We start from the raw sequence: 17,664 nt of genomic DNA on the forward strand, positions 1-17,664 counted from the left end.
TTATTTTTTTTACAATACTATTTTAAGCCTATAGACCTACTGCTATTAAATATGAATCTATTAGTTATTAGACTAACATAAGTCATCATAAGTCTAATTAGTAATTACCTCTAACTAGGCCCTAATCATATTAACAAAGTAAGTATTAGGACTGTCATCTGTACCATAGAATACTACTACTATAGTAAATATATTTTAACAAGTAGGCTCTAACAAATTAGACTAAGCATTTATTAGACTAGGCGTATGTAGTGCCCTACTAACTAATTACTAAGGACTAAGATTAACTATTTACTATATGACTAGTCTATAAAACTAGTTTATACCAGCTACACATTTTAATATAAACTATGGGCCTAATTTATTTAACTTATCTATTAGTTACTATTAACTTAAAATACTTCAATATACTTATTGAATTATTTAATATAGATTTTTAAAATATAGATCTATATTAATATATAACTTCTAGATCTAGATCTAGACTAGAGTAGATCTCTTATTCTCTACTACTTGACTTATACTTAATAGATCTACTATCGTACAATATAAAGTTACTTAACTAACTATAAGATCTATAGATCTAGTTAGTAGTATTAGTTATTAGATCTAGTATTATAAAGTATTATTGAGTATTAAGTTTATAAATTAGAATAGATCTAGATCTAATCTAGATCTAGTGTTTTTATATTAAATAATTAAACATATTAAAAAGCCGTAACATTCTAGAACTAGATCTACTACTAGACTAGATCTAGATTCTAGATCTAGAAATCTAGATCTAGATCTAGAATCTAGATTCAAGACTAGATCTAGATCTAGAGATAATAATTAAATTAAAGTTAATAGATTCTAGAATCTAGATCTAGATCTAGATTCTAGATCTATCTAGAGATCTAGATATCTAGAATAAAAAAGAATAGATCTCTAGACTCTCGTCTAGAGTACTCCTCCTAGATTCTAGAATCTAGTACTAGATTCTCGATATAAATCTATTTTAGTCTAGATAATCTAGATTAGATCTAGATCTAGAATCTAGGTCTAGAAACTTATGGCTAGATTCTAGATCTCTAGCTTTTAGAGCACTCACAGAACTCACAGTGAGCAGTCACAGGCCTAACAAAAAATAATGAAACCTGCGTTCAAAACATTCTACAAAAACATTGGTAACAATTAATAAGAATAATGTTAGATATTAGTAATCTGAGCATAACAGTCATAAAAAAATAAGCCAACTCTAATGAAAAGCTATACAAACGAATTTTAAAAGCCTGAATCGAACTGAAAATATTCCCTTGTTCGCCATTTTGTTTTCTTGGATCGCCTTGTCGGTATTTATCATGGACAATAAATGTTATGACTTTAATCTTTTTACTCTCCCTGGCCACTTCAGTTCAGTTCAAGGTGGGGTTGAGGGCGGTTTTATTAAATATTTAAATTTATACAATAATTCAAAATCATTTTCAACGGCTTATGTTCAATACAAAAATATGAAAATGAGTGTAATCGATGGTTCCCAAACGGCTTTAATTTTTTAAAATGTAGCTATAATTTTATCGCTTCCTATATTTTTTAAAATAATTTTTAAAAAATTTAGTATGATTATATAGACTTTTCCTACCTATTGTGCATCTCATGATTTCTATAGTAGGCCTACATGTATTAACGAGTTGTAATGTTATGATAACCATTTCTAGTGCAGTGTGTGTTATGTGTGAGTTCTATGGTATGTAAATGATGCTCTGTGGTGATTGCATTATGTTCCAGGTCTTTCATTTGCTGGAGATTATTTCTAGGCTACTTAACCATGTGAATTCAAGCGTATTGGTGAATACAGTTTTAACAGTACATGCAGTTCAACAGTCTTAAAATAAAAACCATTGTATACATCGATTGGCTGAGTGTTTTGTTTTTCATGCACTACATCATAAACAACTATATCTTGAGATAGATACATCTGGTAGTCTATGTTATGACATGTACAACTTGAACTGACTGGCGAATCCTCCCCCCCCCCCCCCCCCCCCCATGAAAGACTGATGGTTGACCCTTAGAATATTGATTGAGCTGAAACATTACGTAAAAGGTATAGCCTACTGATTAAATTTTTTTCGTATTACAATGTAAGCCTTTCTGCAAAGAATTTTAAAACATCCAAGCTAGGCAGTAGTGTAGCGAGGGGGGGGGGGGGGGGGGGGGAGGGGAGGGCGGGGAGGGGGACAGATGTCCCCGGGCGCCGTCCTTAGGGGGGCGCCAAAATAGGTTGGAAAAATAAATTGAAAGTTTGAGGGGGGTGCAAATCGAAAGAAATTAGTGACTCTAAAGAGTCTAGGCTACTACCAATGAAGGCCTATGAGGCTAATCATACTAATATATTTTAAATAGCCTATAATTAGAGATTCAGATAAAAGCTACCGTATACAACTTCTTAGTATAAAACTTGTTTGTCAGTATACTACTTTCTAAAAAATCTAGTGAACATGAGAAAAAATATTAAAATACCGCGCAATCAGTAAGTCTCGGCATTAGGTAATGTTCATTGTAGCACCGCGTCAACACTTGCAACATGTATACTATATATGTCTAGAAAAAAGTCGCAGTAATTGGAAGTTAGGCTTAAATTAAATAATTTCCTCGAAGACATGTACAGTATAGGGCTGGTAAGTAGGTCACCAATCAGTTATATGGCTCATGCAGGTTTTATTCAGCCGTAGAGCTGGTTGGTAACCTACTTACCAGCCCTATAATAATGTCTCTTGTATGAACACGGTGTAAGGGGATTAACCAAAACATTGTTCAAATAAAGTTGCTGAGAGTAGACTCCCTTGTCTTTCTTAACCTAGAAACAAGTTACATAACAGAAAATCAAAATATGGAAGGAAACTAAAATTAATCATGTAAATCATTATCAGTCTAGATCTAGATCTAGATTCTACTTCATATCCAGATCTAATAAATTTTCTGTAAGTAGATCTAGAGTCAAAGTGCTAGGTCAAGAAGTCTACCTACTACACTACTACAGTGATAGATCTAGATCTAGAATCTAGATCTAGACTCTAGTAGACTACTAACTAAATTTTTACTAAAGTAACTTACTAACTAAACTTAATCAGACTTAATGAGATTGTTATTGTAAAGGTGATTGGGAGAGGGAGGTGGAAAAAGAGGTAACAAAGAAAATAGATCTATAGGCCTATTCTATATAATACTAGATCTAGATCTATATGTTAATCGATGTGACAGAATGAACCATATTCAATATTTTAATAGAGTCAGTGAATAGATAGATCTAGATCTAGATACTGTAGATACTGAGTGATAGGCGCTATAGAAAATGTGAATCTCATTTATAAAAGTATTTAATATGTAGTGTCTACTCGGAAGAGGATTTTTCTCCCCAACATCTCCACTTAGTCGGCAAAAGATAGCTCTGCGCATGCGCAGTGACCTAGGGTTAGGGCTAGAATGAGGGTTAGGGATAGGGATAGGATTAGGGATAGGATTAGGGTTGGTGTTAGGGTTCTGTGGTTGTAAACACACGCATGCGCAGTACCATCGAAAACATTGCCGCGAAGGCAAGTCGTAGTTTCTCTCCATTTCGCATGCATATCGCATGCGTATCTTATTCCGGCTAGCATCGGCCTATTTAATATTGTTAGGGCGATGGATAAAGTTAAGGGGTTGTAGTATTTTTATTGGCCAAAGCTTAATTAATTATTAATAATTATGCATGTAATTATGTGTGTACAGTTAATCCAATAGTATCTTTATAGTTTCAGAAAATGCCTTCTTCATCAATTAATGGATAACTGGAGTTTTTGTTTTGACACACTAAACCTTGATAACCCTTCCATCACAAGGTAATTATTCATTTTAAGTTTGTGAATGAATTGGATGAATGGTAGATCAGACTTATACTTACTTGAAATATTGCTAATTATATACAGCTTTAATGGTTACCTCACTTAAATCAGGGAAAACAAAAAATGCTGGGCATTCACTCAACCATGAAGGTTTGTTATTTTTGTTATGGTAAAAATAACATGATCTCTTCCTCATCCCTATATATATATATATATATATTATAACATACGAGCCGACCCGCAGCGTATCATACGCCGCTATTTAGTTGTTTTATTTTCTACTTTTCAGTAATTCATAATTTGTGAATTCGACAGTACCAATGCTGCCACTGAAAATATTTGCTTTAAAACACTATCAGATGGTCATTAAGGATGATAAAGCAACTAGAAGAAACTATTCTTCTAAATATGATTCAAACATGTAGAATATATAATATTTTTTCAGTTAATTTCTTTTTGTATAACTTAAGTAAAAACGACTTGTTCAGTGTTACTTAGTAGTTTGTAATTAAATATTCTATAGAAGGAATGCAATAAATATTTCTTAATTTTCTTCAGATTTACACAAGATGCACAAGACACATATGCCATCACAGATTTAATTGAAGGAGAATGTTACATGTGAAACAAGCATGTCACATGTATGGTGTTTTAAAAAGCTTACTTCTAAAACCTAAGCTGTTAAACTTTCGTAACATCACTACAAAATCAAACCATTACACTGTTCTTGGCATACATCAGCATGCTTCAACAGAGGAGATCAGAGCTGCATTCATCAAGAAATCAAAGGAATGTCACCCCGATACAAATCAAAGTAACGCAGACAATCATACGCAGTTTGTTTTGGTAAACGAAGCATATTCGACTTTAAGTAAACCAGGAAGTCGGAGGGACTACGACTTATCTTTAAATCACCAAAAGCACTATAAAAATTCACGCAGCGCAAAACAGAGTACAGAGTTTGAAGGTCATGAAATTTTTCATAGACCTCAGGCGTATAATGACCTGAATGACGTAAAAAGACAGGCTAACGACAAGTTCTACCGTAATCAGCCATATTATGGGATTAAAGGACTAAAAAAAACTACCTAACTCAAGCATTGTTGTGGGATGTTTAATCTTCATGCTTGTAGGAATGGTCTTACAGTTCATTGTCGTCACAAGATCTTATTTGCAGTCCAAGAAAAGGCTGGATGCAACCAGCGCTAGAAATCATGAACTTCACATGAATGCTCAGAGAAAGTACGAGGAAACACTTTCTGTAAAGATACCTTTAAATGGGCTTACACCCACCGGTGAGAGGGCAAAAAACAAAGCAGTTTTAGATAAATTTACAGCAGATTGAATTTCTTCTTATAAGGCTGCTAGTAGAATTTTATTTTTAGAGATCTTATAATATTTTACCCACAATACTGTGAGTGTGAGCTAAATTTTAAACTCCATTAAACTGTTTACCAGTTGTCAGCACATTTTAAACCAGTCTTTGGAAAACTGAAAACCTCTTCTGATAATAATTTAAATTTAAAAAATATTTTATCAGAGTAAAATATTTTATTCAAGTGTATTTTTAGCATCATGTAGTAAAACTAAATGTTATAACACTAAAAAAGCTACATGACATTACTGCCAGTCAAACACAATGTTCATGATTTGTAATCTAGATGGCAAAATAATATTTTAAATAGCACCCTGTTTTTGAAGAATATGTGCAATTAATGTTGAAAAAATTGTAATGTTTTATATTATGTTAAATGTGTTATAAAAGGGTTTGTTGTGCATTTGTTAATTATTTATGTGATTTGTGTTGTGTGTACATATTTTATGACTGCTTACAAAATGTTTCTGTGTGGTGATTTCATTATGTCCCAGCTCTTTCAATTGTTGGAGATTAATTCTAGGTTACTTTACCATGTGTATTCAAGGTGTATTAATGAATACAGTTTTAACATTGCATGCAGTTTAAGAATCTAAAAATAAATATTTCTTGTGCATTATATATGTATCTGTGTCTATTTTTACATGAACCACTTCACAAACTACTTTGCCAAGAAACAGATAGACCAAGTAGGCCTGGTATAATTTATGAGATGTTCGGCTTTAGATCTAGATGCATTTAAAGGAAAATTGTATCACTAAAGATGAGGAAATCTTCAAGTTTTGTCTAACCAGCTTCCCTCCCAAATTACCTGACACCTCTGGATAGACTACCCTGTCCCCCAGATATACTTCCCCTTTCCATCCCCCCCCCCCCCCCCCCAAAAAAAAATAATTATAAAACTGGCCTGTGGTCAATTATACACACACATTTTAAAAATAACTTTCTTTTTATTATAGTTAGCTTTATGAATTTTAACTTTGAAGTTTTTCTGTAGGCTACATCAAATTTTTAGAATGTAGGCCTATTGGTAAATCAGGTAACAGCCTTCAAACTGATGAGTTGAGTCTCTCTTTGATTTCTGACCAGATAACTGTCTTCAGAGTGATGAGTCTCTTTAAAAAAAGAGAAGTGAATATAAGGAGGAATTAAATGAGTATAGCCCTACCTATACATACAGTGTCTTCATTGGCTGAGGTAACATTAACAGAAACTCTACTTCACCTGCCCATTGCCCACATAGCGTTCAAAAGGGTATGTTATTATGCATTGTGGTAAATAAGCCCAGCAGATGGCAGTGATCACAGCTGTGATTAGATGGGTCTGCCTCCACTTTACTCCAGTGACACAGGCAAGATTAAAAAAAAAGGGGGGGGGGGGGGGGGGAAATTCAAAGTCCCTTTTATGTGAACACAATATGTGTAAGTCATCACATATTAAATCTATATAGGGTTATAATTAATTTTAAATTATTTATATATATATATATATATATATATATATATATATATATATATATATATATATATATATTTTATTATGTGTAGGCCTATATGTGGACTAATAATAGTAATATTATAGGGCCTATAGACCAGGCCTACATGCTGAATTTTGTCTACACGCAAGTTTCTGCCGTTTTACTATGAAGTAGTAATTCATAAATGACGTCACAAAAAGATCTTTTTCCCCTCTTTATCCCTTCCTCCCAACTTACACATCGTCACAAAAAGCCAGACCCAACCCTCTAAATAAAAAATGACGTGAAACCCTCATTCTACTTTCTACTTAAAAATTACGTTTTTAGAACAATGATTTCTTTCTATAAATATTTAATGAGCGGTCGAGATTTAGCAGGGCATTTTAAACAATTTTTACTGCAATTTACGGAAAAAATAGTCTTTTTTAAAACTGGAAATATGCTTTTCAAACTGCAAAAGTGTGCCCCCCCCCCGATCGTCACAAAAGTTCCCATCGCTATATATATCTCCGTTAGTGCGATGTTGTTCATGGACGGCCACGAACTAAAATAATAATAAAAGGCCCTAAATAAAACTAGACTATAACTAAATATAGATTCTATGAGAGGCTCAGTATTTTCTAACTAGAACTATGTTTAGACAGTTTCTTTCACTTAGTGCAGTGGGGGGGGGGGGGGGGGGGGTGGAAAAGACGCTTCTACCTTAGCATACAAAAATTTACTAGATTCTAGATCTAGTCTAGGTTGTAAATCTAATATTCATGATTTTGGCCAAAGTTTACGAAAAGTCTAAATATGCAGATTCAAGCGTAGATCTACGCCTAAAAAGTTAAAAACTAATATAAGACCCAGGGTCTAATCAGCTAAATCCAAATAATGAGAAAATAACTGTTGTGGCAATGCAAGAGTTACTGCTCATTGAACAACATGTCGGTTCCGCTGGTAAATAATTTTGAAGTCCCTTCATGGTAAGATATGCATATTTATTGCTTTTCTTTCTTTTCCAGTTGGTTTTTTATTATTTAGAATTGCATTAACACCTACTTTATTTATTAAACAATTATCGGATTACTAGATTTCTAATTCTATATGTAAGTTTTACTTGATAGCCCATAATTTACTGTCTAGAAAGATCTACCAGACTCCACACTCATACTCCACAGAGTACCAATCCACACAGCCTGTCAGTGTTGGTGTCGTACTCAGTTGTACTACCTCAGTGTCTAGCTTCTTTGAGTGTCTGAGTCTTGAGTGTAGTCACTTAGATCTGTCCTACCTAAATAGAATATAGGTTCTAGATTTACTTTGTAGAAGTCAAGTACTGACAAGTAGATTCTAGAATCTAGATCTCTAGATCTAGATCTAGAGATCTTCTCAGAGACAGAGTTACACTTACAGGGGGCCTTAGGCCTTAGAACAGTTACAGAGTTAGGCCTAAGCCCTAAGTTAAGTACTAGCAGTGGCGTAGGCAGGGGGGGGGTTAGGGGGTCATAACCCCCCCATAGACCCCTAGCTATATAGAAAAAGTATGAGGGGGGGGGGGGTGCAAATCAAAAGTTTGAGGAGGGAGGGGGGTGCAAATTGAAAGTTTGAGGGGGGGTGCAAATCGAAAGTTTGTCCCCGGGTAAAAATTGGAACCCCCCCCTTGAGACGATCCTGGCTACGCCACTGAGTACTAGATTCTAGAATCTATACTTTATTAAGTAAAGGGTCATCTATAGATGACGTCACACTTTATTTGACGATTTTTACCTCCCCCTCCCCTTTGTTTGTCACACTTCAGCCTCAAAACTGCAGTTGAATTTTTCTTAAAATATCGATTTTTTCCAAAATCTTGTCTGAACCATGTCAATATAGAGTATTTTAATCATTTACTATTTATTTGTTTTCTTAAATGTGAAATAACAGTTTAAATTCGCGTTCTAACATTGCTTTTTTCTAATGCAAAAGTCACACCATCTGAATCCCCCCTCCCTCCCCCTCATCACACACCATCACAAAATTATGTAACCGGGAACCCTGCCACCGCCTACTAGTGTGATGTAATTTATGGACAACCCCTTAGACTAAACAGTAAAATAAGTAGATCTAGTTGGCCTATAGTTATAGTTTAGTATTGATAGTTAAGTATAGTAGCCACAGGCACATATCTAAAATCAAGTACAATCTGTTTCTAGGAAAACCTTAGGCCTACTACACAGTGGCTACACAATTTTAATTCAAAGCAGCATATTATTTATCCTAATAAATTAAATTTCAGCCTTCTAGGCCTATTTAGTTTATTAACCATACCTACATTACTAACTCCATTATCCATTAGGCCTACACATGGTACAAACTTCGTAGAGTCTACATTAATTGTAGTCTAATTAAAACACCTAGCCGCTAGTAAACATGCCCAAGGGACTGAAATAATTAATTTTTTTAAACTTTGATAACATTCATAAATTAATGGGCTTCTGAAAGGCCTACTAAAAATCGGGGGGGTCGGGGGGATACATGATTTGGCTACATCTGGACATATTCTTCTATAAGCTAGTCCCACTGATAATCTATAATAATACATCATCTACAAGCATATAAGGTAAAGCTTTCATTTTTGGGGATACTAATTAGGGGTTTTTCCAATGGGAAGCTAAGCATAATTTTCTGAAATGAAAAGTGGAGCAATAATTCCTACTTATGCTAAATTATGCATACAAGGACTATTAATTTGCACCTCTGAGAGCAATGAATAATTGACGTTGGCACTTTCCCATGTAATTGATTTCTTAGAAGGACAATGTTCTAAATGAAGCACAATGCAAAATTTTGTAAGGTGTCGATTAACAGCAGTTAACTTATATGCATATCCTGCCTGCCTTAAACTGACTTATATAATTGTTAATTAATGTAACCTAATAAATGAATTTTATGAATTGTATTTTGTTGATTTAGTTACAACAGTTGAATAACTATCAATAGTCATTACTAATGCTACATTTAAACCACTCTAGATCTAGATAATTCATGTAAAAAATAATTTTGATATAAACAGAGGACATAAATCTTAATCTAGTAGATGCTGGCAAAAATATATTTTAAATTAAACCTATAGGCCTGTAATAAATGAATAAGAATTTTCTCAACTTGAAAAATAACTGAAATGAACTTTTTGTTTTCAGGGCAGGGAAACCTCCTCCAGGTCTTCACTTAGATGTTCTAAAAGATGGGAAAATGATACAGGTAAAACAATCAAGACACTTAATTATGACGCAACAAATTAGCTTCACTTTCTAAATTTTATTTCAGTGGTAGGTCCCAATATTTTTTAAACATGTTACAAAATTTATTATGGTATAAATATGCCACATGATAGAAGGTAGCACACATGAAGTATAATAGTATTAAATTCATTGCCAACCTTTAACATACACCAAGCACCAAGTCATAGCCACAGGTTTTATTTGGGTACTTTAGGGTTAGAGTTTGCAGAATTTATAGTAATTAGTTGTACTGTGCATTTACTTTTACTGACCAGGGCAGCATGTCGGTCATTAATGTTCAGAGACTCTTACACTTTGTCAGTGTAGCAGTAAAATAGGGGAATAATCTGTATGAAATATGTTAATTTTGTGGGAAAATTCTCACTGCACAACCAAGAAAATTGAACTTAATTATATTTGCCTTATTCCTTTCCCTTGAAAAATTTACAGTAAGAGCATTACATCATTATTTTTAATTAACAGATCTTTATTCAGCCATTCATCATTCTTTTTTGTTTAACAAGCTTTTAATAAAAGTTCTTATTTGTTTAAAACTGTAATTTAAAAAATAAATTTAATGAACTTTAAGGTGAGGCTTTCGCTGATGTACATAGTTTTCAGAGTTTTCATTTTAATAATAATAATAATCATTCCCATATTTTGTTCCTCAGAAATTGATGATAGATGAGAAAAAATGTTACTTCTTTGGTCGCAATAAACAGCTTTGTGATTTCACCATTGACCACTCATCATGTTCACGCGTCCATTCAGCACTGGTCTGGCATCGTCATTTGTCTCGGCCATTTCTAATAGACCTAGGCAGCAGTAAGTGGGTTTTTATATCTGGGCGCCATTTTTATCATGTGGGTTAAATTACAATAGGTATAATGGTGTGAATAGAAAGGTGGTCAGGTGATATAATATGATAAAGTTTCTTAGAGAAACTAAATATTTGAGTATATCATCAATATTTTAGTATTAGTGATTTTTTTTGTTTGTTGTATAAAAGCATGACAAGATAAGTTTTTGTTAAGTCGTTACCCACTATCCTTGTTGGGTTGGTAGTCATTGGTAGTGTTACAGCTACAGCTAATGGGTAGGTTTGTATAATAATGCTATGGTAACAATGGTAAAAAAATAATAACAGCATAGAATTGGTCCTGATGAGGTTTCAATTATCCCTTTTTTTTACCACTTGCTGCTTATTTCTTGTTTATAATTAATATTTGTTATATTTTAACCTGAATCGAAAAAAAATAACTAAAATTAAAATTGAATATAATTATATACTTTATTACTCTTTATAACTAGTGATGTATTTTAATAGGTTTGGTTGAATTGTATGTCTTCTTTAGCTCATGGAACATACGTAGGCCACATAAGACTGGAGTCAAAGAAACCTCAACATATTCCCATTGATAGTGAGATTCATTTTGGTGCATCGACAAGAATGTATGTGATAAGGGAACGACCACAGATGGGGATGGGAGGTTTGGATGAGAAGGATGGAAAACGGGATGACTCCGAAGGAAATCTTCTAGGTCTGCCAGAGTCAGAAACAGAATTAGATGTAAGAAGAAATTTTTTTGTTTTGCTTTCTTCCAATTTTGAAATTTTAGAGCGTTTTGTAGAATTTTCACATTTCATAGTTTTTGATGTTAGAGAATACAAACAATATTGACAATGAAAATAATGTATGGTTGTAAGTTATGCTATAGTCCCACTAGGACATAGGCAAGAACTTTTAGGTAACCTTGTCCTGGACTTGTTTCTTCAGCTCTATCTAGTGGCAACCTCCTATCTTTCTTGTGTATCTCACAAGTCTTGTGCTCAGGGATTCTTGTGCCTATTTTTCTCCCTCAAGAAACTCCAGATGATCTTTTTTCTTAAGTGTATGGCAGATTCCTCACTATTATTTTTGATGGGTTTTGTCTCCTAAAGGTCTTTGGCCTGTTCACTGCAGTAAACATGTCTGAGGCATGTGTTTGTAAATGCATGAATTGCTTTTTATTTGCTATCACGATTAACCATGGCTCTGCTGTAGTTCGGGTCAAAGAACTGGGATTAATTTGGGTTTGAAAAGGGTGGGGTGGGCGTAGTTTCTGTTGGGCTGGGTTAACAATGCAGCCAAAAGACCGTTTTCAAACTGGAAACTGGGTCGTCCAGTATTTTTTTTAAAACATATACCACTTTCTGTTGTTTTTTTAATTTTTAATACATAATTTTAGTTTTCATTCTATTATCTAAAACAAGTTAATTAAAAAAGTCTAGTGACATTTGTGCGCAATTTCCTTATGTTATCTAAAAATAGCTCTGACGTATAATGTTGGGGTGCGTTCAAGCTAGAAGAACAATCGGTTTGTAGGTGTTTATGTAATTTTAAAATTTGTGACCGAACGAGAGAATATTTTTGAAAACTTTCTTCGGCAATATTGTTCTAAATTATGACAGGAATCGATTGGTACATGTTTCAAGTCGCTAAGTGGTCTGGTTGCCGAGATATGGGCCAAAAACTGCTTTTTTTTCGAGATTTTTTGGCTTTTCTGGGAAATCCATGAAAGAAACCCGGAATTTTTATGGCCTATGTTCATCCTCGTAACTTGCTTAACATAATTGCTTTTGGAACTAGTCATCGATATTGCTTCGTTGAGGAGGAGATACGACTTAAAGCTGCGGACACACATTCATCCATCCATCCATCCATCCATCCAGAAATGACGGGTTAATAAACGCAATTCTCCAGAATGGAAATTGCGCTAAAAATTATTCAGTTTGGTTGAAAAATCAAATTTATTCAAACATTTGCAACTACAAATGATCATGTTTTAAAGTAGCTGTTACACATCATGGTCTAAAAAATAGATTTGCCAGCATTCATAAAAATATGTTTATTAAATTTTCCCCCAGAACTTAACAGAATTTAACACAGCCCACAACAGGCGAGTGATTTCAGTTGCTGATATGCCAGATGTTCCCAACCCACTGAAGCGTAAACACAAAACTGTTCATGTCAACTTTGCTGATGAGGAAGAAATCATCAACCCAGGTATGGTTTAAAAAAAACATGAAGTTTGACCTTTTTTTCTTTGTCTTTTTGAACTCATAGTAGAACATAATCCATTCACAAGATCCTTCCTTGCTTTTCTGCCCTTTGCTATTTTTTCCATGTCTTTCCAACTTCTCTACATACTTCTCATTGACTTTTTTTTATCTCTCTGCACCAGATGACTAGGTCTCCCCTTCTTTCCTTGATCTCTGTGGATTCCATGAAATGTCATGTCTAAAATACAAGTTGCCAGTTTCCTCTATGTATGGCCTATCCATCCAATAATATGACATCAGTCTTAAAATATTTTAGTTCCACCCACCACTTTAAACCTAGTCATCTGTGTTCACACCCCTACATTTTAAGATTGTTTTGTATACATTGAACTGTATAAATCACTGTAACATCAGGGGTTCTTAAATCTTAAATATTTTAGTTCCACCCACCTAACCTAGCCATCTGTGTTCACACCCCTACATGTTAAGATCATTTTGTATACATTGAACTGTATAAATCATTGTAACATCAGGGGTTCTTAAATATTTTAGTTCCACCCACCTAACCTAGCCATATGTGTTCACACCTCCCACATTAAGACCCACTGATGTACACTGAACTGTACTATAGTCATCAACACGTGTGTTGGTTTACCTCTAATACCTGTTATGTACTTACCTGTTAATGGACATTACCTCACCATTTATTATGAAGTGTTAAGTTAAGCAAGGTTTCTAATTCTGATTGACTAGAGCAGTTTGTAATTGATTCAATCTCTTTCCTTCTTGTAGAAGACATTGATCCATCCATTGGCCGGTTTAGAAATTTAGTGCAAACTACAGTCATACCTACAAAGGTGAGTTTTTAAAATATGTTCCAGCACTTAAGTTACATGCAGTAACAATTCTCATTTAAAATGTTGTAAAAGTTGCTATAGTAAAAAAAAAGTAAGGAAAGATACTCTTTTGGACTTGACGGTCATTATGACAGGTGAAATAGTTCTTGTTTCCATGACATCTGCATTTGAAGGGATTTTGTGTCCAGTTTTATACCCAACTCCCTTTACCTTCCTAATGTGAGCCTGGGATCCAAACCCAAGACTTTCAAGATAGCTGTTATGCGCTCTACCTCCTGACCACCCAGTCCCATAAAGTTACCAAAATGCTGTAATAATGTTTTGTTTCTTGCAAATACTTTATATGAAATGTATCTGAAATCAACCAGGAATTCTCTAAGTATTCTCTCACTCTCTACTTTATCCTATTCCCTGACAGAGAGGAAAGATGGACCTGAGCGCCATCAACTCCGGCTCTCACCTCCACACAAACAAGCACCAGCACACCACACACGGCCTGTACGGGGACCTGCCCTCTGTCGGCTCGGGCTCCATGTTGGCCAACCCTCTCAGCATCGCGGCCAAGCTTGGGCTCCCTGTTCCTAACCTGGCGCCTGATGTGGACTTTGAGAGCCACGCCCCCGCCCCCATTCAGCCTCCCACTATTCCATTACCTGGTGTGGAGGAGCAAGGACCCAAAGAGCCCAAGAAGAAGAAGTACGCCAAGGAGGCGTGGCCTGGGAAGAAGCCCACCCACAATTTATTGGTGTGAATTTATCTGTTTATTTCTTGCATTTCATTTCATTCAAAAAAAGCATGTTGCATTGTAACGTTATTGTTTATAAATGAATGTATGAAAGTTTACAAAAGAGTTGACAATGTATTTAAGATGTTATTACCATTTATATTTTTAAAAATAATTTAAATATTATTTACTTGTCAAGTTTAATACAAGGACTGTAATTCACCACAATAATTTATAACAGTTGGGTTGTCTTTTCCTGCGCCATCAAATGTTCCAACAGTTTACCTCCCCTGCTGTTCCACTTATTAGTTACATTTGAATTAAATGAGCATGTTTTAGGTCTATTGTAATGGTACCAAATTGTCTCTTCCATACAAGCACTTGACTTCATCCAGGGTCATAGCCTAGGGTTAGATAGATCTATAAATCACGTCTTTGTAAATATTGTATATTTAAAATGAATCATAGAATGTCATGCCACTTGCGTCATGTGTCATTATGTCACTAATACTAAGCGCCTGGATACATACAGATGTATTTTTGGTTTTTGTTTTCATCATTGAGTTGTTTTTTGAATGAGAGTTAAAGTTTGTTGTAAATTAAGTGAACAATCTTGAAATGTTTGTAACTTAAAGAGTTGATTGAAGCTGTCTCCTTAATAAAGGTTCAAAGGTTCATAGCAGGGTTTTTAGTTAGGTGGTTCATTTGTTCATGTGTGTTGTATCACTTGTGTATGTAAAGATTGTATTATCATATTACAATTTATGTGACATTATGTGCTAAACACATTCTGTGCTAGATGCATGACTTTATGGGATTGCCAGAAAATGTTATGGTTGAATTGTAGTAGTTCATGATGTTTGACAAGATCTCATACATTTTCTTTATAAGGGTTCTTTTGATGAGTAAACTTTTGATCAACTTAGTTACAAACCTCACATTTTGCATTATACAAGTACTAGCATCCACACAAGTATTCTAATGGGGGGGGGGGGGTAGGGGAGGGAAGTTCCTTTTTTTTAAAACAGAATATTGTGGTTGTCTTTATTTTAAAAGGTGATTTAAAATTTGGAATCCCCTAATGAAATCATCCTCCAAAGAGACATTCAATAACAGCAGAGGATCCAGTGTGTCAGCACAAAATGTAAGCTGGACTAAAAATGTAAGTAATGTTCCAAATGTAGGCCAAGGTCTAAATATAACCTGATGACAATATAGTAACCAGCATTTAGGACATACTTGTCCTAAATGTGGGGTCGTAGTTGGACATGGTAAGAATGCAAATAATATCGAGCTTCCTGTTATCTTACACAATTTATAATTGCAGTTGTGTCCCCTGGTTTCGTATACTTGCTGTTTAAAATTAAATACTAGAGTTATCTACCCTCCATTGGTGCTAAGTTTGATATGATAATTTAAGCAGACAATCGATGTTAAAAATTATTATTATAAGTCCTGATTGTACAGTAATGTTAATTGATATACTACACTATTTACTACTTTCGTCACAGCATTCGTTATTGATCTGTATTCGACAACATCTAAAAATACAGTGGCCATAAATGGTTGAAACGGTCTAAAAATAAGTTAGCTAGTATAATACGAGTTACCTACCTTGCCAATCAATCTGAGTGCAAGTTGAGTGGTGTAATGGATCTTACTTTTCGCTATGACCTGACCAATACAGCTCATTAATCACTACAGATACATGCAATAGTTCTATTATATAAGCCTCAAAGACCCTCAAAATGATATTTGTGTAAGGACAAAATAAACTTAGACATGAAGTGCAAAGAAAAAATTAAAACTAAGAGCTATATAAAATAAAGAGTATCTATAACAAGGCTGTAATCGTATTCGGACGTATTGTATCTATAACTTAAGGGGTCATCCATAAATGACGTCACGCTTTTTTTGACGATTTTTACCTCCCCCCCCCCTCCCCTCCGTCACACATCGTCATAAAAAGCCAGACCCCCCCCCCCCCCCCTAAAATGACGTCACACCTCAACCTACAACCCCCCTCAAAATTGCAGTTGAATTTTTTTAAACATCGATATTTTTCCAAAATCTTGTCTAAACTATTACAATTTATTAAAACAGTTATCTAAAACGCGAAATAACGTCTAAAATTCGTTTTCTAACATTGCTTTTTAATAATCCAAAAATGTGACGTCGCAACATCTGAACCCCCCCCCCCCCCGCCCTCCCCCTCATCACACATCGTCACAAAATTACGGACCCCCCCTCCCCCCTACGAGTGTGACGTCATTTATGGATGACCCCTAAGACGGGTATTACAAAACAAGATGGATATTTCTTAACTAAAAATGGACACTACAAAACTAAAGACGGATAATACAGAAGTAAGGGCGGATACTACATAACTAAAGACGGACATTACAAAATTAATGACGGATAGCATTTAATAGATCGTCCGCAAAAGACCTCACAGTGAGAGATGAGGGGGGGGGGGGTAGAAATTATTGTGAAGTAGGCATTTGTTGACATTTTCCTCTATTAAATCTTTTAAATTGTAACACAAACTGATCAACAATGACAAAACTAGAGCTAGTCAAGCGAATTACGATTTTAGAAAGAAATTGCTCTTTAGAATAACAAAATAATTGCAAATTGATTACAATTTGGGGGATGGTGGAAAGGGGTTGGCTGAAGTGTGACGCCATTTAAAAGGGGTCTCACTTATGACATGTGACGATGGTGGGGGTGGGGGTGCTTAAATCGTCAATCGTCAGAAAAAATATGACCTTGAATGTGGACAACCCCTAACTAAAGCCAGGTAAAGTACTGTCTTTGTCAGGTATCTCTTCAGCACTGACATCCCCCCCCCCCCCCGAACGAAATATAATTTATATAGAAAATATATATTTTACGTCCAGTATCAGCCTAGCCTAAGTCCACCACCCCTCCCCTCCCCCCGAAAATTACAAGTGCCGAATTTTCAAAGACGGACTTAATAAAAAATAGAAACCGACATGAACAAAACTAAAGACTGACGTCACACCCTCAATTAAAGACGTACACAATAGACAGAACAACTGAAGCTGTATACTATACCTG

At 34.8% G+C, this 17,664-nt stretch overlaps 1 protein-coding gene and 1 long non-coding RNA gene across 2 annotated transcripts; both read left to right on the top strand.

Moving 5' to 3' along the window:
- The first annotated feature begins 2,821 nt into the window (after window positions 1-2,821).
- On the top strand, window positions 2,822-5,849 carry LOC131944202 (uncharacterized). Its single transcript, XR_009387003.1, has 3 exons — window positions 2,822-2,963; window positions 3,774-3,860; window positions 4,422-5,849. It is a non-coding gene; the product is annotated as an uncharacterized LOC131944202 (long non-coding RNA).
- A 1,782-nt stretch (window positions 5,850-7,631) lies between these two features.
- Window positions 7,632-15,264, top strand: LOC131944190 (nuclear inhibitor of protein phosphatase 1-like). Its single transcript, XM_059304719.1, has 7 exons — window positions 7,632-7,683; window positions 9,880-9,940; window positions 10,632-10,785; window positions 11,316-11,530; window positions 12,868-13,006; window positions 13,795-13,859; window positions 14,278-15,264. The coding sequence occupies exons 1-7, from the start codon at window positions 7,643-7,645 to the stop codon at window positions 14,608-14,610; spliced, it is 1,008 nt and encodes a 335-aa protein (XP_059160702.1). The 5' UTR covers window positions 7,632-7,642; the 3' UTR covers window positions 14,611-15,264.
- The last annotated feature ends 2,400 nt before the right edge of the window (window positions 15,265-17,664 follow it).

This window comes from Physella acuta, unplaced genomic scaffold, assembly GCF_028476545.2.
Source record: "Physella acuta isolate Inbredline_101_S28 unplaced genomic scaffold, ASM2847654v3 ptg000485l, whole genome shotgun sequence".
In the NCBI taxonomy this organism is placed as follows: Eukaryota; Metazoa; Mollusca; class Gastropoda; family Physidae; genus Physella; species Physella acuta.